We start from the raw sequence: 26,817 nt of genomic DNA, 5'->3' as shown, positions 1-26,817 counted from the left end.
TCATCAAAATCACTCATCCCAACTTCTCCAGGGCATGTTGTGTGCATATATCTTCCATTTTACATCCAACTAAGAGGAACAAATAATTTAGTTTTTATTGCTTTAAAAATAATGGTTGAAACAATGAAACATGAATTGCAATTGAAACATTTATTATGGTTTACAAATACACACTTTGCGTCTACCAATGATTGTTGTGACTCAGATTGACAATGACATTTAGGTAAGTAAACTCTTCAAGGTATTATTGAATGCCTGGGAATGCCTGAAATCCAGCGTCCACGAGAGATGTATCTATGATTTCTCCTTCCTCCAGTTCAACCAACAGATGAATCGTTATGACCCGTAGGTCATGTATTACCTGATTAAAATTAAAGAGACCAAAAAATACTCACGGCACAGGGACTTGAAGGACAGTCCTGTGTCTTTCTGGGATTTCTATCCGTCATTTCATTACCTCTTATCTTTGAGAGCAAGCACGATTGCCTTTATCGTAATTAATAAGCCTATTACACGCCACCAAAGGGACTGCTGTAGGTATAAGTAATATACAGCGATGACAACATCTATTCGTCAGATGGCAACAAGAGGACTTATTTGATTTGGCTTGTTTTGTTTGCTAATCATTCACTTTTTTTTTACATGCTCGAACCTTTCAAACCGGTCTTGGGAAGATCAACGCGTACACTTCCTCACTAACTCGTGCTTTCTAATCAGGCCCACCTACTTCCTTTCTTGACAACAGCAGTTGAAGCACTTATCCTGTGTGCAGTCAGCTGACCAGGCACAGTGAATGCAGCTGAGTTAGACGCATCATGGACGCTCTGCTCAAGTTCGCAGCGCTGTTGTTCTTGGTTACCGCTTGTCAGGGGCGGCACGAAAGCCTGTACAGCACTCCTAACCTTATAGATTCTGCATATGGTTCACTATGGCCGCTGCCGCAAAAAGTGCAGACATCACCCGCGGTGTTCAGTCTCAGCGGCGCAAGTTTCCAGATAGTGCACTCTTCGGAGTCCTCAGCCGGTCCGAACTGCCACCTTCTACAAAATGCGTTCCGCAGGTAAGATGAGCATTCATGTGCTAATTCAGAGCCTTCAAGTTATTCATTTAGGTAATAATCTGAAATTTGAAAAATGATGTTAAAGTCTCAATGCGTAGTGGGTATGTAGCCAAGTAGCTAGCTAGCCACCAAATCATGTCCTAGGTATACTAGCTAGCTCGCCAATAATCGGCAAATTCTTTCGTTCAGGGAGAAACGGCTTGCTTGTAAAAATAAGCGTAACTAAGTTAGTTGCCTTAGCTAGCCAGCTAGATAACGGCATTTATCCCTCTTTGATTTCCGCCATCCTCTTATTTACCGAGCTAGCTAAGTAGCTAACTACAACAAGAGCACTGCTTGCCAAGTGGTGGAACCGGTCTGTGTTGCCCTTGTCACACAGGTACTTCGAGTACATGTTTGGGTTCATGAAAAAGCAGGGGAGGTATAAGAGCGCGCTGGCCTCGGAAGTGTCGGAGCTGCAGGTGTGGATCACATCGACTGATTCGGAGTGTGACGATTATCCTACTGTATCATCTGATGAGTCATGTGAGTTAACGTAGGCAAGCTCTTCCTCATTGCCACTGGCACACCATGTAGTCGGGGATTAGGAGTTTTGTTTGTTTTGGTCGTTAGTTATCAATCAGTTGGTAGTGGTATTCTAACCGACTGAGTATTTCACTTACATAACAACTTTACGATAACAATATTAAAAGCAACGCGAGGTTTTGAATAAGCAGTCACACTCCACATATAACCATATATCCCCGTGTCCAGAACAGACTTAACGTTTCTGTCCTAATGGTTCTGATTACTTTTGCAAACAGCAACACCATATTTGAAGTAATTCAGTTATATACTTAAAACAGGGTTTAGTCACTCTGCCTTGTTTAATGAATAACAGATATTAAACTTTTTTAAGGGATATATTTTCAGTTTGAGTCTGAGTCTACTTGAATTGTGTTGGCTGGTGTTAACATGGGTTGCTGTGCTATGAAAACACCTTGGGTTTTGATGTATTTTTCATTCTTTTCCTCAGATGAACTCAGTGTTGACCAGCCCATTGCTGTACTGAAAGCTGCAAAGGTGTGGGGAGCTCTTAGAGGTACAGATGACAGCAATATGATACACTGCTTTGTTATTTGACCTTCTGATAAGAGATATGATGAAACACGTGATAATGTCATTATCTAAACTGTCTCATTACCAATCAATAAAACTGTTACTATACCTGGTATTTATTGCTAGCAATTCATGGTATTTTATAAATCTTTTATTGCAAGGACTTGAGACTTTCAGCCAGTTGGTGTATGAAGATGCCTATGGAGCAGTAAGTATAGAATCACTTCAGGTTAAAAGGTTGTTTGCAGGTAGCATTTAAACTGTTTGAATTTAAACGCACATGCATTTCAAGGGGACCGATACTGGCTTATAGTGCAGTGCAAACAACAAACCAAACATTACATTCCCAAGCAGCAATGATCATAAAGTCATACACAGTAATCAACTAAGCCCATTTAAATCTGTGAATCAACAAATCTGCTCTCACTGTTGGACAACAAAAAGGGGATTTAGAAGAAGTAAATTACAGGAGGTGTGTGGTTGACATTTCACTGATATTACTGTCTTATTTTTCTGTTCCTTTAAAACAGAAGAGCATCAACAAAACTGAGATAGCAGACTTCCCCAGGTTTGCCCATCGTGGCATCTTACTGGACTCCTCCCGTCACTTTCTGCCAGTCAAAGTCATTCTGGCAAATCTGGTGAGTCTGATATCTGTGAGGGTGATGCATAAGTGAACAGATACTAAATAGAAACAAAATTAAAACATTTCTCCTTTGGACTGCAAGGAAGTGCAGCTGATAAGCATTGACTTCCTCTTTAAAGCTTGCTCTAAATGTTTGACTAATTCCCATTTTCATGTCTTCACATCAGGAAATTAAGACATAAAATTGCCACCTATCCTTTAGTTGCCGTCTAGTTTTTAAATAGCTATTCACCTTTATCTTGGATATAAAAGTGCTTTTGGTCCTTCCATAAGGAGAATATATCTATAAGCACACTTGTGCTTCAGTATTGATGTACATTTTCTGATTGTTTGACTGCTACAGCATGAAATGGTGTCATCCATTCTTACAGGAAGCCATGGCGATGAACAAGTATAATGTTTTCCACTGGCACATTGTAGACGACCACTCCTTTCCCTACCAGAGTCCTACATTCCCTGACCTCAGCCAAAAGGTATATGTGACTTTGTCAGGAAAAAAAAAAACTGTTGGTCGCTCAGGGTATTTGAGGGTTAGGTATAGTGACACAAGCTATTTGACTGTCTGGAATGAGAGCGACTGTGTGTGGACTGGAAGGCGCTATTGTTTGTCAGCTAGTGTCACTTCTGTACCTCTGACCAGAGAAGTAGTCCCAACTGCACCATTTTTGACAACAAAAAGGGAAGCTTGGCATAAAAAAAAACTTTATAGGAAAATATTGAAGGAAAAAAATTGGTAAAAAACATTTCCTGTGTCACGTTGTCTTTACAGGGGGCCTACCATCCATACACACACATTTATACACCCACAGATGTGAAGATGGTGATCGAGTTTGCACGGATGAGGGGTATTCGTGTGGTCTCGGAGTTTGACACTCCAGGGCACACACTATCATGGGGCAAAGGTGAGGCTAAGGGCACAGTAGTCACAGTGTAGTAAATGAGTGCAGATTTTCTTAGGATTAAATGAAGCATTACAAAGATGTGAATTTAACACAGGGACTGATGTAATGCGGTGTTAAGGAATTTATTACAGTAATAAAGTACTTAAATGGCAGAACTCACTAGTGTGCACATTATATAAAAATGGGTCTAGAGATTAAGTAGTTTTTTTGATGTTTATGTTGTCTCCCTTGTGTTATCTCAGTGGCCTGACTGCAGTTGCAGCAGCTAGTGTACATGTGGTGGTGCAAAGCCCAAAAGGTATTATGTTCAGTGGGCCTTGCATTGCTGCTTGGCTCTGAATAAATTCTGCTTAGGCAGTACAACTGCCCTCAGCATGCTGTAATATATGAAGCTCTAGTTCACTGCTGACTTTTCAGAGTTCAGTTATTCTAGAAGAGCACCCGTTGAAGGTACACAATGTGAACACCAGTTCACATTTTACCATTTGGTTGGAGTGAGACATCTTTTGTTTGTTCTGACCCACACAGGTCAGATGGGGCTCCTGACCCCTTGTTATAGTGGGGACACGCCCACGGGAACCTTTGGGCCTGTCAACCCCATCCTGAACTCCACCTATGAGTTCATGACCCAGTTCTTCAAGGAGGTCAGCAGTGTCTTCCCCGATGCCTACGTCCACTTGGGTGGAGATGAGGTGGATTTTACCTGCTGGTGAGTAACTTCATTCACCGCTTGATTTATTAGGGATGCAGCTGATCAGAAGGTAATAATAGATAATAAGATAATAAAAAATAATCCATTGTTTTTGTTTGTGCCTTTTTATTTGGGATTCATGTGACTGTGTAAATTATGGTCTTTCACAATGTTGGTGGGTAAAAATGTTAGAGATTGGAATTTATAGAAAATGGGCCTATGCGCTGGTTCTTAATGTAGGGATGGTGATCAGTCCATAGGACGTTTATGCATAGAATATTACTTTTTACAGTGGTAAGAAATTCTTATTGTTTAACAGGAAATCAAACCCTGATATTCAAAAATTCATGAGTCAACAAGGGTTTGGCCAGGACTACAGCAAACTGGAGTCTTATTACATCCAGAAGTAAGTAACTGCTGTTTATTGTTAATGTCTGTTATATACATCAGCATAAAGATGAGTTTGGCAGCAACATTTTATCAATGGAAAAAACAAAGAGCAGCTTAATTTGTCTTTAATCTTTAGTAGGACGTGTAAGCAGGACAAGGGATGAATGAATCGATGTTCCCCATCCCTTTTCCATGTGGGCAGCCCTACATCAGTATGTGAACACTGTTTTACAGAATTCTGGACATTGTCGCTGCAACCAACAAGGGCTACATGGTTTGGCAAGAAGTGTTTGACAACGGGGTTAAGGTGAGAGTTACAAAAAAGGAAGAGAATGCTTTGCCTTTTATTACGATCATGGTTGGATACTGTGCTGTTTCAGCCATGAGCATTGCGAGTTCTGTTATAGTGCCATGCACGTGACAATTGATCATTATGCTTGGCCTGCACTACGCTTCACGCTGAAATGTATGTATGGAAGGCATGTGCATGCTAGGATATTTCAAGGGTGACAGTGGGGTACGCTTAACTGGCTTTGGTCTAATTGCAAATCTGGCTCTTGTCTAATCTCAAATCTAAATTAATACAATCTAACACCTAAAAGGCTATTTAATAAAGACTTTTCAAAGGTAAATGAAAACAACCATGATGCTATAGTACATATCTGCACTGGGCCAATGGTGATTCACTGTATCATACATGCATAACTTGACAGTAGCTCCTTTACGTTAATGTTAATTCAAAGGCAATAAACCATTTTACCTTTTGCTTATTGCAGCTGAGGCCAGACACAGTAGTGGAGGTATGGATGGGCTATAATGTTGAAGAGGAGCTCCAAAATGTTACTGCTGCTGGGTACACAACCATCTTGTCAGCCCCCTGGTACCTAGATTACATTAGCTATGGACAGGACTGGCAGAAGTACTACAAGGTTGAGCCGCTCAGCTTCAAGGGTTAGTTAAGGTTTCACTCTTTCACCCCCTGCAACCCACCAGCAGTTCTGATTTATAATACTGTAAAATGTATTCTAAATGAGGAAAATGGCTGAGATATGAAGTATTTAGCCAGTGGTGCCAAATCAAGTAGTTTTCTTGTTACCAAGCGGACTAAGAGGTTTCCTAGTAGAGTTCCATTCGTCCATTTCGTTAACTTGTCAGAAATTTCTTTTGGAGAAATGCGAGGCAAAACGTCTTAAGATTAGTGCACAAATATTGCGAACATCAGTCTTAAGTGTCCATTCAAAATGAAGTACTACAGATTGCCACAAAACCCTAAACCCCTGAACACAATTATTTTGAGTTTGAGGACTGAATTACACATCGCCTTGCGTACATACATGAACAATAAATGCCTCAAAGCCTAATTTTATCGCTGCCCACCGTAGCGTACCTTCAGCGTACTAACAATTAACGAAGTAAAGCCTTCCCCCTCAGCAGTTAGCTAACGGCTAACTCGCACCCAGTTAACTGCACGAGTAAACGCGGCATGGCGCTTCCTTCCGCGGGCTTGGCGAGGGTTCCGTTGCCAAACATGCGGTTTCCATGACGCGGTGTGTCCCCGCTCTGTGTGTCCAGATCAAGCCAGATGCACTCATTCAGGTGTGGAAGGGAAACGAGGAGAAGTACAAGAAGGAGCTGGCCTCCATCACAGCAGCGGGCTTCCAAACCCTACTCTCCAGCCCCTGGTACCTCAACCGCATCTCCTACGGGCAGGACTGGCAGCAGATTTACAAAGCTGACCCCCACAATTTCGATGGTGTGTGTGTGTCACCTGTCTCGCAAACAGATGATCTACCGCTTCCACTTGAAGTGGAAGAAATTGGGTCAAAATGACCCGATTCTGACAAAATCCATTTACTACTTTATCTATTGAAAAGACTAGCTGGTAAACAGGTGGCCAATAATCTACGAATCGCCTATTTGTTTTTAATTGTCTGCTGTAAAAAAAAGTCCAGTCACAGTTCCTGGAATATTTTCAAGTGATTCCGTGATTCATTTAGTCTAGTGCGTATGCTTGGAATTTGCCCACCAAGCTACAGTAAGATGTGCCAGCAGTTCTCATTGGACTGTCGTTGGGAAAGGGAATTGCGAGAAACTCGTGGAAGTACCTCATTAGCCTTAAATATTTTCTCGTCCGCATCAGGAATTCAGAACATTTATGACTCTTACGCGGTATTTTCAATGCCTGTACTACTACATTGACATTTTGATTTGAATAAAAATGTCAAGTGATTAGACAATGCTTTTCTGTAGAGAAGTGGAAGCTTATAGATTGAGATAACCAAACATAGCTAAACATTGTGCAGAATGCGGGAGGAAAGCAAGTCTTCTGAGTGTGGTCACACAAGGAAACTCCAAAGTGGTGGACAACAGCAGTAAATGGATTTGGCACCCAGTATACATCGTTTCCTCACTGCAGCATTCACTCTTGGCCCTTGTATCACACAAGCTGCAGGGCGCTGTCCTCTGGCTAACTTTCTTGCTGTGTGCGTCTTACCCAGGCACTGAGGAACAGAAGAAAAAGGTTGTAGGTGGAGAGGCCTGTCTATGGGGTGAATATGTAGATGCCACCAACCTCACACCCAGACTCTGGTATGGAAACATGACCTCTGACAGAGCTAAGCAGCAACACATCCAAACAAATGAGTATTCTGTGTCTTGCTCAGTCTTGCACTGTATACAGTAATCTTCGTATAAATGTACTCTCACACTGATATTCATATAGTTAGTCTTGCACTGCATGCAGTAATCTTCATTACATATTCAGGGTGGAGCATCAACATTTGGACCTGAATCCATGCCGGTGATGACTGTAGATAATAAAAGTGTATCTGGTTATCAAAGACAGAGAAACAAAAGCGGTATCCAGGTGACGGTGTTTGTGTCCTTGCCAGGCCGAGGGCGAGTGCTGTGGCCGAACGGCTATGGAGTGACAAAGACGTGACAAACATCGACGACGCCTACAGTCGCCTCACCCAGCACCGCTGCCGCATGGTCCAGTAAGTGCGGGAAACCAGTGACCTCATGCAACGGTGTCCTCCCTACCCCGAACTGTGTATCGCTGTGAAAGCTGTGCTCTGCATTTTCAGTGACTGTGGGGTCTGAAATGCGGGGCCTTTGAGGGCTTGTTGAGGCATACACAGCGCGTGGCGGAAGCTTGAACTTAATCTCTGAAACGGAGTCGATCAAGCCACTAAAATCAATCGGATCTGTTCTTGCGCAATATACTTACATGTCTCTTCCTGTTTGCTTTCTCACTCCAGGCGAGGAATCCCCGCTGAGCCCTTGTTCGTGGGGCACTGCGATCACGAGTACAAAGGCTTGTGATGACTCACTATCAGTGGAAGCTGAAACGCAGAGCCGTGTAAACATGAAGAGTCCACAATCGCATTCTGAGCTTTGTCCTTTTTAAAGCAATAGCCTAATCGAAGGGGATCACCTTCCATTGCTACTTTCTAACCGAAAAACTCATCACTTGAAAAACTAAATGGAGATTTGTTTTTGTGCAATATTCTGCTTCAATGAACAATGATTTTGAGCCACCTTTTTTATAAGTGTTTGTATGGACTGGGGGAAAAAAAATAAATTTTTTGGAGTGTTTCTCTATGTACATTTTTAAAGTCTTTATTTCTGTGAGCATTATGGAGCAAAGCCTTCCCACCATTCTACAGTTTTTATGTTAAGTTCTTGTTGACACATATGCAGAAACATGATCACGGCTTAGACATCTTCACTTGGCACCAACACTAATATGATCCTTTAACAAGCCCTACGTCAGGGAGGAGCCATTCAGTATACTTAAGAATACCAAAGCGTGTACTTTTGCACTTCAGCAATGGGTTCCATATATACTGCACTTAGGTCTTCCCACTGTGCACACTGTACATCTGAATAAATGAAACCACGTGATCCATGTAATCCGGGAAAGGCTTGGAATGCGAAGGTTTCCTATGCCATGAAGGAATGGTTCTTTTTCCATTCTACTTACTGCACGTTTAGGGCAATAAATATTTCTCATACAAAAGCTCATGTGCCCGTAATGCACAGTTCTTTGGAATTGTCCCTTAGCAGTCTGGTGAGGTGACTCAAGCTTGTCCAGGTATGATGTTCACCAGCTTCCACTGCTGAGGTATGTACTGCAAAGCCTTGTACCTCCAGGGGCGTGTCACACCAGCCCTCCCATTTTCCTGAGGAGGGTATTTTGGTCCTGGGAGCTCATGGCCTCATAACTGGACAGCTGCAGGGAGAAGGTGCCATTCCCTGAGGTCAAAGTGCGTAGGACGGTGGAGTAGCCCTGTGTCGAAAGCAAAATTCATTTTAGAACAATGAAGATGCAAGGTTGCAAACTCTTGTTTGTACAGTACGCTTCACATATCTGATTCATATTGATCCACGATCCAATCTGATCTTCTAAGAGGTTTATTTTTAAGAGCGGAGTTCCAAATAAAGGGATTAAATGGACATTTACATTTTCTTTTTATTGACAAATAGCCTTAGCCAAGTTCTTCAAACATGGAATGCATCTGAAGTGTTGGTACTCTCATGTTATACTCATGTTAACGTTAATGAATGTTACCCTCCAGGAGAATTTTGCCATTTGAGGCAGAATGCCATCAGTGCTTTTAAATTAAAACAAAATTATAGTTTGACACGTTATACTTGAGCGTCAAGGCAACATTTTTCAACTGGGAAAACCAACTTTGTAATTTCTGTAATTTCAAATCACATCCAAGCATTTAGCTAAACCGCACAACAACAAAAAAAAATGCTGAAATCACAGTTCTAAGAACCACACCCAACATTCCATTTTTCTGTTAACCAGTAACTCCTATGACTGTGGCTGGCACATGCCCAGGTTATACAGCCTCTCAGGATCGGGGCTAAATGTGCCTGTGGAGATGCCCTCGGTTGCCACACCCACCATCATTTCTGCCAGGGGCACGGAGGCCAGCACCACCTTGTTGTCGTGCCGGGTCTGGATGTCGTGGATGGCCCCACGTCTCTGCGCCAGGTCCGCCAGCACAGGGCTCAGGTGCTCCTCCCCGAGGGTGATCTCCAGGCTCATCAGGGGCTCCAGCAGCTGCCCGCCCGCCAGCTTCAGAGCCTGAGGGTAAACAGAGGGCACAGTGCCACACTCTCGCGGGAGCCGCGCTGCTCACAGCGCTGCCGCCAGCACGGGCTTTCGTGATGAAAGTGTTCACGCAGAACTAGGAATGTAATTGTTCGGTTATGGTTGTGGTTGCCAACAAAAACAAATTATACCTGTGGTTTCCAACTAAGCAGGCTATAATTTCTATGTTGCTATGTTCATTTGTGTTTCTTAGATTAACAATACAGATTGCATTTAGGGTAACTGCTCACAATTAATTAGTTGTTCTAGTGATTGTTATATGGTCTTCAACAAACAAACAACTAATTGGGTATAATCAGCTAAAACCACTGCTCTGCAAATATCAAAAAAAAATCTTCACCTATGTTAACCATCTACTACCATCATACATTGTGGCCCAACAGACCCAGGAATGAGAAAATATCAGAATCTGCAGAATCTGGTTTGCTCTGCACTGAATTGTCTAGCATTAAATAGAAAATTTCTTTCATGTTATTAACCATTGTGTTACAATGCAGATTTGAGTTATTCCACATGAAATTAACATGTAATTTACATGACCCTTTACAATTGCCCTGCAGCTAGGCATAAAGAAACCTCCCACAGAGGAAGGCTGATTGGCAAAATTGGCAAAACAAAGTCTAAAATAGCTGTTGAGATATGACTGAATAAAGTAGGACTGGTTATACGTTTTTGAACCTACCAAGGTTACCTAAAAGACACAAACTTCTGATCCATACATGCTACAGACACCGTCATGTCAAGTGAATTTCACTGAAACTCAAAACTGGAACAGCAGTCTTAAAAAAAGGGGCTACATTCCATAGACAGTATTCTGCTGAACTCACACACTCATACACGTGTCTGAGACTTCTTCTATGTCTTCTTTTGACATATGATAAACTCTTCCTGGTGTGGTTAAACTGTCAGAGTTAGTCAAACCTTGGTCTTAAGACATCACTAGAATGTCCCCAACTCTTGGATATGAGAATGAGTGAGCTGGCCCATCTGGATGGGTCCATTTTACATGGTGGGGCCACCACGGATTTATATCCCTGCATACTGTAGGTAGTGTCCATTTCGGAAATAAGCCATCGTGCTCACGCGTGAGACTAAACGGAGCATCGCGGTAGCCCACGACGACGCAGACCTCACCTTCAGCATGCAGCGCGACACACACGCAGACACCATGGCCAGGGAGGTTCCGGGCTGGACGCTGACGAACTGGACAGTGGTCATCACCCCCAGCACGGGGAAGCCGAGCAGTGGACCTGTAACGGGTACATGCGATCACTGTGACTGCAGCACTCACACACTTAAACCCGGTTCATTCCCATCCTCCCATGACTAAATCTTGGACCATCTCACTACACTTTCGGAGTGTGAAAGCTCTGTGTTCCAAAACATGGACCAAGTGGGTATTTTCATTTAGTACTGTATGTTTTACTGTTTAGAACGTGTACAACGTATGATCAAATATAGGGGTATTGACGTAGTTAATAATGTGTGTTGGTAACAGTTCGTAAAAGTTCATACAAACCACCGCTGTGAAAAATAGAATGACTGCATGTAATTTTCAACAGGATGGACCACATATTATGAATTCCAGTAACACCTGAGTCAGTATGACTTTGATCTAATGCAAGTCATGGCTTTGTCACATGGTGTATTAGTGGTAATGCACTTTACCTTGGAGATACGAGCTGTGTACTCCGTTCTCCACAGCCTCTCTGACATCAGGAGAGAGCTGACCCTCCACACTGTCCTCATAGGTGATGTCACAGGAAGTGCTGGAACTCGTCTCTGCCCACGGGCTCACAGCCAGCTCCACTGTCACCACGTGTCTCCTGTCCCCTAGCGTCCGGTCCAGAGTGTCTGCGCGCAACCACACAGGCAGAGACATAGTGTGTTTCATTCACTTACTCATTCACACACACTCACACATTCACTCACTCGCTCACTCGCTCACTTACACACAACTACACATGCACAAAGACACTTGCACACACACAAGCACGCTCACACACACAAGCACACACATACCCGTTGTGGACACGGCCTCAAGGACGGTTTCCCTGTATGCCACTTGCAGGGGACCCAGGTGAGTCTCAATGCCGTACTCTCTTCTGATCCGGTCATGAATGATCTCAATATGGAGTTCACCCATTCCACAAAGAATAGTCTAGGAATCAATCAGGAAAAAATATTAATACCTTACTTTTTTAATACACAGTTCAGTTATGTGTTTTGCTCCTGTAAACACAGTCCTATTACTGATACTCATCTGCCACCTTACCACAATGACCACAATGTTGATATTAAGACCCTATAAATAGCCATTTCTAAACAGCTCCATTAGGCAAGTTTTAAAATAATAAATTACATCTGGTATGAGCTTTATTGTTCATATATTGTTTATATATATATTTTATTATTATAATTTTGCATCCTAATGGTGACCATATTTTTTAAGGTCAGATAATAGTAAAACTGTGCTTTACGTGGGACTGTCTATCAATGGCTAGGTGTTTGCTGCAAGATCATCACCTGTCCTGAGTCTGGGTCTGTCTTTACTTTCAGGCTGGGGTCCTCCCTCTGCAGACATGTCAGAGCATGCTCCAAGTCTTAACCAATCAGAGAGAAGAGGACTGCAGTTCAGTTACTCAAAGCGCACCACCATAACCTTGTAACCTTTACCCATGAAAATTCCTCTAAATATAGTGCATCCAATTAATTATAATGACGATCTTCTCCATTCAGTGGGTAGTAACCCAATACCAGGAGCAAAGCAGTGCTCGTGAGGTCCTCACCGCTTTGCTTGGCCATGGAGGGGGGTTCGATGGTGCAGAAGAAGACAGGCTCTGGGACTTCCACCCCAGCCAGGACAAGGCTGCCTGCCTCCCTGTCTAAGCCCCCCTTCCTCCCACCCTCCTTCAGGGCCCGGCGGGCAGCAGCTGCAGCAGACGACTTGGAGGAAACAATGGTGTCCCCTGTCACCGTCTAGGACAGAATCAAACACAAGGTCATCCAGAATCAGAGAGAGCGGATGGGTGAGAAAGATAAGGGGGGCGAATGAGAGAGAGAGAGGGTGGGTGAGAAATAGAGAGGGAGGGAGGGCAAGAGAGAGAGAGGGTTGGCCAGAAAGGGGGTGTGAGAAAGAAAGAGGATGGGTGAGAAAAAGAAAGAGGGGAGGGTAAGAGAGAGAGAAGGAGGGTGAGAAAGAGATAGAGGGTGCGAGAGAGGGTGAAAGGGTGAGAAAGAGAGAGGGAGGGGTAAAAGAGAGAAGGAGAGAGGGAGAAAGGGGGGACGGGGTGAGAGAAAGGGAGGGAGGGTGAGAAAGACAGATAAAGAGTGACGGAGCTAAAAAGAGAGACAGACAGAGGATAAGAGACAGAAAAGAGAGAGTGGAGGAGTTTATGGAGGGGCCCACCTGTTTCAGGCCCACGGTGAGGGCGATGTTTCCCGCCGTCAGCGATGGGATCTCGACATGCTGGTCGGCAAACGGCAGCAGCAGGCGGCTCATCCTCTCCCTGCGGAGGCCCAGAAACGCACAATGAGACCAGTGCCGCGGCAGGCGGCTCCGCCTCCGGGCGGCCGGCAGCCGGCGTCCGGCAGACCTACGTGGTGTTCCTGTTGATGTTGTGGACGGCCGACTGCGGCTTCATGGTCCCCGAGTAGATGCGCACGAACACCAGAGGCCCCCGCTGCTTGTCATGCACAACTTTGAACGCCAGGGCGCACAGGTCGTCCTTGTACCACCTCCTGCGTGACAAGCAGTGGAGGAAAAGGGGAGGAGCTAAGAGGTCTGCGCGACAGAGCGCCTAACATCGGCGCACAGATAGCGATGCACTCACACCATGTCGTGGTGGCGTTCATGGGGGGCCGGCAGGTATGCGGTGATGGCGTCCAGCAGGGGCTGCACCCCTTTATTCCTCAGAGCGCTCCCGCACAGCACGGGAACCCCCTTACGCGCCAGAGTCACCCTACGCACCGCCGCCTGGAGCTGAGCACGACAACAGAGACAACAGAGAGTGCATGCTTAAAACGGGCTGTCCCACAGTGAGCGCATAGGCCAACACGGACGCGTACGCTGCCTGCAAGATTCTGTCCTGCAGCTGAACACAGAGAAGGCATACCGCCTGCTGTATTCGGTCCCAAAGCTGAACACAAACAAGGCGCACAGCTAGCAAAATTCTTTCCTACAGCTGAACACTGGGCAATGTTTATACAGGCACACTGACGCTTGCTACATTCTTTTTTGACAGGAGCATGTGGCTCTGAATTGGTCTATAGCTGTATTTTTTCTCATGTTCTGAAACACAGAGACACATTTAAGGTAAATTTCACATTCAAACAAGAAGACCAGCAAACTTAATAACTGAATGTCACGCCCAGTTTTATGCCCACATAAGAATAATATTCTGCCGCAAGAATTGTTTTCTTCCTTCTTCATGGGGGGGGGGCTGGAATAAACCGCACACCCTTTGGCCAAACTGTACATCACGTGCAGCATGCTGGCCTTGCGTAATGCGTTAAGGTGTGCTATCACTCCTCACCTGCTCAGAAGGCACGGCGTCAAAGTTCTCCCCGAACTCCCCCAGCAACAGCTCTGCAAACTCATCATCCAGATCAGCCACCTGTAAACAGCAGTCATGTGATCCTCACTTCTGTCAACCCCTGTTACACTTTTACCTCGGTTACTTCAGGCGTAGGCAATTATTTATTACGCAACCTTATTTATTAAACAACAAACTATTTATAATAGGTGCTTTCCAGGATTTCTGCTTTAATTACTTCTCACCATAAACAGCAACGGATACATGGCTTCAACAGAAATTCAGTACCTTTTAAAGAACTTATTTCTCCAACAGACTGTTTAGCTGAGACATGGTAAAGTACAGAGAGCTTCACAGCTCAATAAAGAGATGAGTCAGGACCCCTCTATCTGATGAAAGAGGAACTGGATACTGATGTTGTTTGACAATTAACGTTTGTCGTTTGTTAAACATAAAAAATCTTTTCAAATGTAATCCAAAAAGTCCCTGTGGGGGTGGTAGTTTTGCTGTGTGTTCTCCTTACCTGCTCTATCAGGCTGCTCCTGGCCTCTTTGGCCTCTTGCAGGAGTTCCGTGCTGTCTGACGAGCTGAGTGGTCTCTTCTCAAACACTCGGCCATCCTCAGCCCTGGATTTGCCATCCCACGTCATTCGCTCGTTGGTGATCAAATCGACCAATCCCGTGAAGCCTTTACCACTGCCGATGGGAATCTGTGGAGAAGTCTGAAACTTATTCCAGCGCTCTTAGAATATGAACAGCAGCATTACAGCACAAGAGTGAACTGTGCCAGTGTTATGAGTAGCCTCACATTCTAAAAATCCTGAATATCAGGTCAAAGGCACATTAATTAGTTTCTTACATTTGTAGATACAAGAATTTATGACACAATTAATGGGAATGACATTTCATTCCCTACATTTATATATATATATATATATATATATATATATATATATATATATATATATATATATATATATATATATATATATATATATTTCCTGACTGTAATGAAACTAAATAAAAGGTTCTGGGGGGACATTTACCTGCAGCAGGATTGGATTGGCTTTCAGTTTCTTCTTTATGCTCTCAATTGAATAAGGCAAGCTGAAAAAAACATTTCCAGAAGTGCTTATCCAAATTTTAATTCTCAATGTTTGGTCAATTTAGCTAATGCTCTGTGTAATCGTTTTGATATCTGCATCTTAAATGGAAAAGATGCCATTATGTTAAACATTACATTACATTATTACCTTATTGGCATTTTAGCAGACACTCTTATCTAGAACAACTTCCATCAATTATGGGTTTTTTTTAATACTGTTATCGTTTACACAGCTGGATATTTACTGCGGCAGTTGTGGGTTAAGTACCTTGCCCAGGAGTAGAGCAGCAGTGCCCCCGTGGGGAATCTAACCAGAAACCTTTCAATTACCAGTCTTGCTCCTTAACCACTGTGCTACACTGCTGCCCACTGTTTAATGGATTACTAAACATAATCCATGAACACAAAAACAGGATAATGGAGTACTGACAATTTATACACACTGCCACCTCAGTTCCAGAAAATCAAACCTTGTCATACTTATGTTCTGTTCTACTGAATGTTTCGATCCTGGATTAGTGAAGATCATAGGCGGAGTTTGACATTTGCACTGGGGGGGGGGGGGGGGGGGGGCAAACATTTTTTAACTGACATCAGTATATAGTCCAACTATTGCGTGGCGTGTTACGCATATACATACAGTAACAGAAGACAATAGTGCCGAGCTTGCCATAAAGCCAAACAACACAGTTTCTGACCACTTTGTACTATGTCACACATAGGCTTACGTAGGGTATTTGTCTTTCACACATGCGCACACACAACTGATGCGCACTGGCAACCATAACGTTAAAGTCTGAAATGTGAAAGTGAAATATCAATTTCTTTATATTATACTGTTATGCTTTCATTTTCCATGTACTCTTCTAAAACATTTAGTGTCCACATGAACCAATTTCGTGTTAAATTGAAAATTATGAAATATGCATACTCACTCATATCCAACTTATAGTGCACACACACACACACACACACACACACACACACACACACACGCAATTAGAAAATGCTCAGCAACAGTGTCACCTGTTGTTACAGTAGGGTTGTAAAATATATATGTTAAATAACCAGAAAGATAGCTAGCTGAATCACTGAATGCACAAAAGATATATATATATATATATATATATACACACACATACATATATACACACTGTATATACAAGACATATTTTTATTGGACCTACTTCAGACTGAATGTAGTGACATATTTCAGCCGCTAGAGGAGGCAATGCCCCGCCCCACCCCCCCACCCCCCAAACTCTGCACATGGTGAAGATGGCTCCGGATGAATACCAGATAACGCTGGGATTCTGAATATTCTGTGCTAAGGGATGCTCACCTGGCTGCTGGTTTGTCCATCTTGTTCAGGAAACAGATACGCGGCACCTGATGCTTGTCAGCCTGTCGCCAAACTGTGAGTGTCTGAGCCTGGAGTCGCCCACAGAACACACACACACACACGCATACACACACACACACACACACACACACACAGATGAATATGATTATTCAGCTGTCATGGCAGAGTCTCTTGTCTACCACAACAAAACATACATTTCAGCATATACATTACTATATGTGTACATATGTATATCCAATTTGAGAAGCATCTAACTGAAAGAATTCAAGTTATAAACTACCATTTATGACACTTTATGGATATTATGACAGTTTAGGGTATTATTTTATGCAGCATATCTGTTAACTTATATTTCAGTCTTAAACTGTGGAATTACAGTGTTGCGTATGTAAAACAGCAGCATTGCTCTCTTAAATGTGTTATTCAAAATTAACGGCCGACAGCTAAGCTGAAGGATGAAATTCCTGTTTGCAAGTTTGAAACATAAGTGAAATGTTGGGTCCGAGTCTGACGCACCTCCACACCAGCTGAGGCATCGAACACAGCCACGGCACCATCCAGAACCCGCAGAGCCCGCTCCACTTCCACTGTAAAATCCACATGCCCTGGAAACCACAGGAAATACCAGACTCGCCCCTTCAGCCTGTTTGTTCGGCTAAAACCGACCTAGCTCATGATGGCCACCAGGGGGCAAACCTCATTGCTGAGTCATTAGAAAATGTTGTTTACTATGATCAAATCACATATAAGACCGTTACTTGCTAGAGTATTTGATTCCAAACTAATAACATGTTTGTGCACAAGAGTACTGAGTCAAGTAAAACACAATCACTGTATTGTACACTGTTTGTGTAATAAATACCAGATGATTGCCGATGACTACGTAGTGGACTGCTTTCATTAAACTGAAAATACGAATAATGACCACCGGGGGGCAGCATTATTTCTACTGCGTAAGAAAGCATTTTGGCGTTTTGGTGGGGAAGAACTCTAAAGATGTCATTTCTACACCATAGCAGAGCTTTAACGTACGATTCACATATATTTTATCAACAATCATGTGATAAATTTTATGAGGATCCCATACCTGGAGTGTCTATCAAGTTGATTCTATGCTCTTTCCAGTCAAAGGTAACAGCAGCTGACTGTATAGTGATTCCCCTCTCTCTCTCCTGCGCCATATAATCTGTAACTGTGTCTCCATCATCAACATCTAGGAACACATAAAACATCGTAGTGTGTATTAAACTGATGTTATTTAGATTCTTGAATGATGGTCTCATCCAGAGATACTGCACAATTTACATATTACAAATTAAATTTATACAGCTGACAAGCCATTGCAGCAATTAAGGAGCATTGTGACAGCAGTGTCCAACTCAGGTTCACAGATAAAAACATTGAAGTGTACAAATCATAATCAGCATAACTAACTCACTGTGGAAAGTCAACTCAACAAATAATACAAAAAAAACAGGCCTGTCATGAGTACTGTACAAACATGCTGCATTTTCAAATACTTGGATCGATGTGTTTCACTTTGTCTATACTTCTTGGTTACGTGTTCCATTCTGTAAATGTTCACCGGGAATGAAAACCCGGTGACTTAAAGCATCCATGGCTGAGTATTTGCTCGCCTAATGTATACGGTTTAATCAAAGAGCCAGTGATAACGGACAGCCACACCTCCCAATGCACGGGTGTATCCAGAGTAATACAGCATTCTCTCTGTGGTAGTCGTCTTGCCAGCATCTATGTGAGCCATGATGCCAATATTGCGGATTCTAAAACACAAAGTCGGGGTAAGCACTGTCAGAAATGGCACACTGGAAAAAAGGAGCCAAAGCTCTATCAGTGTAGCACTGTTGGAGGAACCGTTTTGAATTATGTTAGACTTATCTTATCCACCATTGAATGGATAGAATGAAGATGCCTTGACAAACAACTAAGTATATTGTATGACAAGTACATCAACTTTACTGATGTCTCCTTGCTTCCTCCAGCTCAGACACTGCGCATATCTTAATATTGTGACATTACAAAACATCCAATGATTAAGTACAGGTAGTTGCATGTTTGATTTACTCAGCTGATAAACATCAAACAGTGTCAATTCAAAAATGCCATGTTGCTACTGATGAAGAGGGTTAGTGTGAGAATGAATACTGCAGACATGCCACCACTGTAGCTGATAAAGGAATATAGATAACTACTTACTTAGATACATCCGGGTTGATCACTGCACGCACTGATTTCACATCATCTAAAAGACACAAAATGATACCTGGCTTTGTAAGACATATTATTGTTGAATTCTACCATTTTATTTTCAGGCATCCACTCGCAGAAATGTATGCAGACAGCTAATGCACCTGGTAGAAAGATGTAGCTCCTTTTTGCCTGTAGTCTCCATCTGCACCATGTTTGAGCTCCACTCTTCAAACGCCGTGTACACTGAGATGTTGGGTAGAACAAATGTTAATGTTGACCAAATTTCAATGAAGCAAATGGACTGATTTTTTAAAAACTGTTTTACCTTACCCCAACAAGACCATCGAAAGACCTCCAGGCCATTGTCGTTCGGAATAGCATCACTGGCGATTATTCCAACTGCTTGTCTTCTATAATGAGTAAATATTTCTAGCTTGCTTGTGTAAACATTTTATTGAATTAAAACTATGGCATTTACCACAACAGACGTCAAGATCTACCCGACTATCTTGTGTACTCCTAAAACAGTATGCTAGCTAGCTAATAACACGATAAAAGCTAGTTTAATTAGCTTGTTAGTTATATCTTAGCGTCTAGCCAATGTTATCAAAGCAAGCTAGCAAACTAGTTTCATATCTACTTGCCTACCTAAGAAATTAGAAAGCAAGCTCGTGACACTATATTACACTGAGTGCCCTGAAAACAACGACCGTTACAGGACCGTCTAGCATAAAATAAGATTTATTTTCATTGTCAATTATGAAACTAGTGAGATTACAGCAAGTTACACTGAATTGACACTATGCATGACATTTACGTCACGTTATCTGATGCAGTGTTCAGCCATAATAAATCCACTGGAAACCTTGTTCTTTGCTTTACAGTTCTGGTCTCTGAAATGGGATAAAAGAATCCAGACAAACTCGTTTAATTTTAATTCAGTTATAATTAGCATTTAATTTTATATTTAAAAATGACAGGAAACAGAGCTTGATTGTAGGACAACATGAAGTGCTGAAGAGTTATAACAAAATTTTGTTCCTTTGATGACGATACTTCCGGTGTTGTACCGATGATCGGACGATTTTCGTTGCTGTACTTCCTTTTAAGTCCGGGCTGGGAAAAAAACAACATCAGGAATCCCAGGCCTTAAGTAAAAAGCAATAAAAGAAGTCAAATTTCGAAACAATCCCTACCCAATTTGTTACGTTTTATTATCGGAATAACTGACCTGCACAAACCAACATGGTAAGATGAATGATGCTTCATTTATATGCTATGTTTTAATTTAAAAGTTAGCACGTGGCTGAGCGACTGTTGGCGTTTCGGTCAATGTTTCTAGCTGAGTAGGTAGCGATAGCATAATTCATTAAATTTACCTCTGGTTAAACGTATCTGCCTGATAATCCAGTCAGAATGTGTTTGAATACACTTTTTGCTTGTCCGTTAGTAAGAACAGTGTCATCGCTTAGCTAGATCGAATGTTTTGGATGTAGCTAATAACATAGTTGTGACTTGTTCTTTATCAAAGAGACGTTAGCTAGCCAGCTGCTTTCCTTGCTATGAAGTGTTGCTGTTGTTAATCAGGTACCTTAATTAGCTAAACACTATAGCTGTATCAGCGACAATACTAGCTAGCTTGCCATCTGTCCACTGTGAGCTCGGTTTGAACTGTCTGTCGCTACGTCTGTGAGATAAGGATTTGGCTCAGTTGTATTTCGGAAGAGACGGACTGACACTGCAGCTTTGCCCTGTCTCTCACAGCCTCAGAACGAGCACATCGAGTTACACCGTAAACGGCATGGCTACCGCCTGGACCATCATGAGAAGAAGAGGAAGAAGGAGGGTCGTGAAGCCCATGAGCGTTCACACAAAGCCAGGAAGATGATCGGTCTTAAGGCCAAACTTTACCACAAGCAGAGGCACGCAGAGAAGATACAGATGAAGAAGACGTGAGTACTGCCGCCGGAAAATAGCAGTCTGCTCTGATGCAAGAGGGTTACTGGTGATGCTTTGCCAGTACGTGGGCTCAGCGTTCATTGTTTGGGTGATGGTCAGTCTCATTAGTTCCTGGCTTGTCAAGACATTGCAGTGCGTCAAATGTGACTGGACTGCTTCACAATGATCAAGTCAGCAGGTGTAGAGACTAATAACTAATAACTAATCCCCCTAAATCAACCTGAAATGCTACAGTAAATACTTACCTGGATAAAGAATGCCTTTTTAAATATTTGACAGTTTGTAAGATTTTAGGGTTTGAATACTGTAAACATTTCATTCCAAGAAACACAGGGTCCCAGGTCAAAAAAGGAGAACATAGTGTTTTGGCAAATTTGATGTCAACTTTTGATGTTGAAGTGCCCCATGGTTTTCACTCATAAAAGCTGTGTACCTAACTCTCATCTTTTGCTGTTGGCATACATACAGTCATAAACTACGATCATACGATAAATTGCAATAATTGACATTTAACAGATTTGTGAATCTGTGAATAGATTTGGAGAATCAAACCAGCAATCTTTCAGTTACCAACCCTATTCCTGCACCCTGTTCTAGTTGCACTGTAGAGGCCTGGATCTGTATGACGCCCCAAATAATAACTTTTGCAAGGCTAACAGTACTTGGAAAAATTACTTTGGTGACATCTCTACTATCTACCACTTAATCTGCCAATTGATCAACTGTCAGTTGCCAGCGCATATGTCAATAGTAAAAGCAAACCAACAGAAATTCTCCCAAACTGTTAAAAATAAGTGGCCCATTTAATATTTGTGGGTGATACTGGGTGATATGCTAAGAGAGGTGGAGCTTTCTTTGTTATTCCAAGCTTTTCAGTTTAAAAGATGGATAGCTTTCACAGGAGTAGTGTGTGGAACAATGTGTTTTACAAGCAAGAGTATGTGATTGCAGAGAAAATAATGCCGTGATAGAAAAATAACTTTAATTCAATTCAGGTATTGCTGTTAGATTATTCATTTCTATGTAATAATGTGAGACTTATTTAATTATACCAGTATATTGTTATGGTAGATTGTTTAACATAACGTACCTTTAAAGTCAGTCTAAACTGATCAGTACATCCACAGAAGAAGAACAACTCAGCATGACTGTTAATAATGCAGAAAGGCATTGCAGTGTGGTCCAACTTACTTAATTGAGCGAATTCTTTAGGTTTTAGACTTTTACACAAAAACTAAAACAAAACTTTTTATTTCCACCTGAGCTAGCCAGCAGCAGTAATGTTAGATTAGCCTGACAGACAATGTTAATGTTACCAAAGTGGTATGAAATTTACCTATTATGACAAAAGGGTGAAATGCGCTTTGTTAATTATGAAGACTCTCTGAGGACTATTCCTTATTATGTGGAAACACATTATTTTCTTAAGTAGTGTTTATTTTGAAAAGTATTTGCAAAACGAAACACCTTGTTCCGTTAAATAAATGTAGTTTCTTATTCATCGTTGTTAGGATTTTCTGACTGGCTTGCTGTGATGAAGCTTGATGACAGAGCTTGCATTAACTTGCTAAGTGCACAAGGAAGCCTAAAGCATATCAAGCAGGCCACATTTGTTTGTTTTGTTGTTTTTGTTTTATCTTGATCTGTGTGAAAATGAATTTTTCATCAGCAAAATTCTGTCAAAAGAAAAATAAATTACTTTCTCCGTTAACAATTAATTGATAACTGCCCTTCTCAGCCATCAACTAATCCATGGTCAGAACTGAGTGTATCCCATACTGATAGCCAACACATTGCTAGGTCATTCACATTCACTTCTAAGCCACGATTATCAGATCTCATGAGATCACTTTTGTGCCTCCCTTTGTGTTACTGCAGCATCAAAATGCACGAGCAGAGGAAGACAAAGCAGAAGAATGACGAGAAGACCCCCCAGGGAGCCGTGCCAGCATACCTGCTGGACCGAGAGGGCCAGTCCCGGGCCAAGGTCCTCTCCAACATGATCAAGCAGAAGAGGAAAGAGAAAGCTGTGAGTCCCAGTGTATTCACCAGCATGATATAGCCACCGTCAAGTACAGCGAAACAGGGTAGCAAGCTCTCCTCCTCCACAGGGTAAATGGGAAGTGCCGCTGCCGAAGGTCCGAGCCCAGGGGGAGACGGAGGTCCTCAAAGTCATCCGCACGGGGAAGAGGCAGAAGAAGGCATGGAAGAGGATGGTTACCAAAGTCTGCTTCGTGGGAGACGGATTCACCCGCAAGCCGCCCAAATACGAAAGATTCATCAGACCCATGGTAAGCGTTGCGCCAGGTGATATGTCAGGTTTAGTGTTTTATTAAAAACAAGATCAGTCCTGAAGCAAAAGTTTAGAATGTTGACCAAACCTCCTTAATATTTTAATACACCTCATCACGTAATCAAGAATATAATCACAGCACTGTGCAAAAAATGTATATTTATGATCCCAAAGAGAAAATGGCTAATTCTCCCCTTGCCCGCAGGGTTTACGTTTCAAGAAGGCTCACGTAACACACCCGGAGCTGAAGGCAACATTTTGCCTGCCCATTTTGGGCGTGAAGAAGAACCCATCGTCGCCTCTGTACACCACCCTGGGGGTGATCACAAAGGGCACGGTCTTGGAGGTGAACGTCAGCGAGTTGGGCCTGGTCACGCAGGGTGGCAAGGTCATCTGGGGTGAGTGGCAGCTCTGAAATCTTGTCAAGACGAAGCTCACATTACCAGCCCCGCAAAGTCAACAGGAATTCTGAATCTGTTGCCAGGGGGACAGAAGGACCTTTATTGCACAGCAGTGACTGATTTCCTCTTAAAGCAGCAGGCAGCCTGACTGTTATAGTGCAGAATAAAACGGTAATTTATAGCTTACATGGGAGACAGCAGTACTTTGAACCTTTGTGATTTGTTCTTTGTGAAAGGAAATGTTCAGTATGTGATTTTAAATGAACATTTTTGGTGCATGGTATGTGTGTTAGAACCTCTTATCCATGACACTATTTTGGGTGAGAATCAGTTTCAATAAAGGCCATTAACTTCAATTTTCTCTTGCAGGTAAATATGCACAAGTGACAAACAACCCAGAAAACGACGGCTGCATTAACGCGGTTTTGCTTGTGTAAATGAACTCTTGATGAACTGTGCCAGGCGTACAGAGGCAAGGACTGGGTTTGACATTGAACAGGACTTCATGGTCATCACCATGTTGTGTGGACCACTACAGCTCTTAACATCTGACATGGAATATGTCACCATGCTTTGACTAAGCAGTTATTGCTGAGGATATGGAGGAAATAAAGTTCTTTTTCCACATTGCTGTAACTCACTTTGTTAAATGTTATACAGCAGATCAGGCATACTTCAACATTTTAAATATTTATTTATCCAGGCTGTCTCATTTTGAGGTAGTACAACATTTGACAGGTCATCCATATTCACATTATGCAAGTGTGCAATACTAAGTAGGTTATGAGACCTTATGAGTTATGAGAAGTACATTTGTAAGGCAAATGATTCTAAATCAGGAGTGAGAATCTTCTGAATATACTATACTATATCACCGAGTTGTAAGTGGTTTTGGGTTATGTAGTCAATATGAAGAAAATGAGCTCAGCAAAAGCTTAATGTCTGGCACATAAAAGGAATCACTCTTGGGAGCAAACCTCGTGTTTACTTGCATGTAAAATTTGACATTGCAGAGAAGGCAACTTTCCAGCTGTGGTTTATAGATAAATTTTAAGACTATTTGTATGTGTAATTAAAGAGGTCCACCCCTCTTTAAAAAGCATACAAGGAAAGGTAAGGCAATTGACAGTTTTTTAGGAAGTGATGTGTGACTATAGTCATCAGGCACTGGCTAATTGTGTAATTTTTTAATTTACATAGAGTCATACCAACACATACAGCAATACAGCGTAAACCATTCTTCCCTGTTCTTCATGTGGCAGGCTATGGTTGCCTTGGCTACAGTGTCAACAGCAGCATCTTTCAAAGCATAACCATAAATAACTGAACTGCCAATGATACAATAAAACCTGTCCACACAGTACACTCCTTATCTCATCTAACTGAACACACAGCTGTACAGGAATAACAAGCCAAAATATATTTATTTTCCCTGTCATTTGCTGTGAAGTAGATGGCAAAGCTAACATTGCTGGCATGCATTTTTGTTTTTAGGTCACTGAACATAAGGCTGACAGGGTATTAGTTTCATGAAGCATTCGTCACCCATAAGCAGCTCAGTCTCTGACACTGTGTGAACACACTTGATTAATTCTGCAGGACTGTTAATGAGCCAACATTATTGTTTGCTTTGGTCTAGTGATAATTCAGTTTCATTAACTTGAAGCTATGTTTTAAAAATGAAAACCTGGCCAAATTACAAGTTCTCAAAAAGTTTGTTCACAGAAACCATAGCAAAAATTTGGGATGCATCATATTCTTGATGCATCAACCAAAACAGTATATATCTAGTATATAAATGTGAATTCTGTCAAATCACTTTTTTGTCTTGTCACTGATAAGGCCTACACACAAACACCTCAAAATCCTATGTACATGGCAATAACTTACAGTGCCAGAACATTGTTTTCTGATGTTACATTTTAATTGCAGTTCAGGGAAAAACACCTGACTGTTACACCTCTCCATTCAGGGTAGTAAAGTGAAAATGAACAACTGAGTCAACAGATTTTCTCGATGTTTTGAGTTGATGCCACCAAAACCACATCAATATTTTAATATACAAACATTCAAAAGCTGTAATTTTAAGGTCACTGTAGCGGTGTACTGTTCTTTTCATAAATTTGTAACAAGCCAGCTGCCTGAGCTCCTTTGAGCTGACACGGTATTACTGAAGGCCTATGAATATAGTCTTCAACAAAAACAATACAGATAAAAAGCTCGGTCTGCACACAGCAGTAGCAATGTGTTCAGTCAACAAACTGGAACAGCCACCCACCTGACCCAGGTGAAGTCATATCCCTTTAACCTGTGCTATAAGGAAGTGAGACTGGCCCCTGTAGGTGGAATGAGACTAGTGCTGAAACAAACCAGAGGGCTGAGCGGTGTGTGCAAGGAACAGGTCGTAATGAATCAAACAGGATGCTTGTGAAATGGCCATGAAAAGTAGTGCTTCACTTGTGAGCTTTTAATGCCCGGTTCTTAGATGTTCTTATTGTCTTACTTTGCTAAAACGGCATATAAGGCATTTCCATAAACAAAGTGTGTTTATATATATATTTATTTTTTTTTCTTTTGCGGACACGAAAAATTATTAAGTCTTGGAAAGTCCACTGTTTTTGTATGTAGTCAGCAGATTCAACTTGAATACTTTCCTTACCATTCATTTTGAAATATATATACATAGATATACAGATTATATACCTAACTCAGAAATTGTCCCTGTATTACATTTTACAAAGTGAGGGGGAGAAAAAAACCCGATATATACATAAGTTTTTAACAGGAAACTTTATTCGCTACCAGAGAATCACAGTTTGGAAAAGTTCTGCATTTGCTACTAAAATAACTGACATACAAGAATACTTGGAATTTGTCCTTGCCAAAATGTAATGAAAATTCTACAGAAAGTGGTGCTGTTGGTACCAGTACATTAAAAATTTGGCTAAGTCACATTAAAAAAGGTATGTACCATCAATATTACCTAAAGGATGACATGTAAATATGCAATGAACAAAACTGGATACAGCTGTATTT

General features: G+C 42.0%; 3 protein-coding genes across 4 annotated transcripts; 2 read left to right on the top strand and 1 right to left on the bottom strand.

Annotated features, from left to right (window-relative positions):
• The first annotated feature begins 749 nt into the window (after positions 1-749).
• hexb (hexosaminidase B (beta polypeptide)) lies at positions 750-8,352 on the top strand. Of its 2 annotated transcripts, none has more exons than XM_036530057.1 (14): positions 750-1,060; positions 1,440-1,585; positions 2,076-2,141; positions 2,320-2,366; positions 2,689-2,799; positions 3,176-3,277; positions 3,574-3,706; positions 4,235-4,415; positions 4,717-4,803; positions 5,022-5,094; positions 6,360-6,540; positions 7,286-7,376; positions 7,679-7,783; positions 8,048-8,352. In XM_036530057.1, the coding sequence occupies exons 1-14, from the start codon at positions 816-818 to the stop codon at positions 8,109-8,111; spliced, it is 1,632 nt and encodes a 543-aa protein (XP_036385950.1). In that variant the 5' UTR covers positions 750-815; the 3' UTR covers positions 8,112-8,352. The 2 variants fall into 2 exon arrangements, with proteins under 2 accessions (XP_036385950.1, XP_036385951.1); XM_036530058.1 differs by lacking the exon at positions 6,360-6,540 and adding an exon at positions 5,564-5,738.
• A 464-nt stretch (positions 8,353-8,816) lies between these two features.
• gfm2 (GTP dependent ribosome recycling factor mitochondrial 2) lies at positions 8,817-19,829 on the bottom strand. Its single transcript, XM_036529146.1, has 20 exons — positions 19,459-19,829; positions 19,290-19,371; positions 19,135-19,180; positions 18,604-18,701; positions 18,005-18,130; positions 17,434-17,522; positions 16,897-16,985; positions 15,496-15,556; positions 14,974-15,159; positions 14,451-14,531; positions 13,749-13,897; positions 13,516-13,656; positions 13,325-13,424; positions 12,705-12,894; positions 12,442-12,518; positions 11,938-12,076; positions 11,584-11,769; positions 11,050-11,165; positions 9,706-9,888; positions 8,817-9,078 (listed from the first exon to the last, which is right to left on the bottom strand). The coding sequence occupies exons 1-20, from the start codon at positions 19,507-19,509 to the stop codon at positions 8,950-8,952; spliced, it is 2,319 nt and encodes a 772-aa protein (XP_036385039.1). The 5' UTR covers positions 19,510-19,829; the 3' UTR covers positions 8,817-8,949.
• A 407-nt stretch (positions 19,830-20,236) lies between these two features.
• Positions 20,237-24,408, top strand: nsa2 (NSA2 ribosome biogenesis homolog (S. cerevisiae)). Its single transcript, XM_036528891.1, has 6 exons — positions 20,237-20,376; positions 20,893-21,080; positions 22,966-23,116; positions 23,199-23,378; positions 23,586-23,778; positions 24,151-24,408. The coding sequence occupies exons 1-6, from the start codon at positions 20,374-20,376 to the stop codon at positions 24,216-24,218; spliced, it is 783 nt and encodes a 260-aa protein (XP_036384784.1). The 5' UTR covers positions 20,237-20,373; the 3' UTR covers positions 24,219-24,408.
• Positions 24,409-26,817: the final 2,409 nt, after the last annotated feature.

This window comes from Megalops cyprinoides, chromosome 5 (genome assembly GCF_013368585.1).
Source record: "Megalops cyprinoides isolate fMegCyp1 chromosome 5, fMegCyp1.pri, whole genome shotgun sequence".
In the NCBI taxonomy this organism is placed as follows: Eukaryota; Metazoa; Chordata; class Actinopteri; order Elopiformes; family Megalopidae; genus Megalops; species Megalops cyprinoides.
The sequence above is the reverse complement of the archived record's forward strand: the minus strand, read 5'-3'. Positions and strand labels throughout refer to the sequence as shown.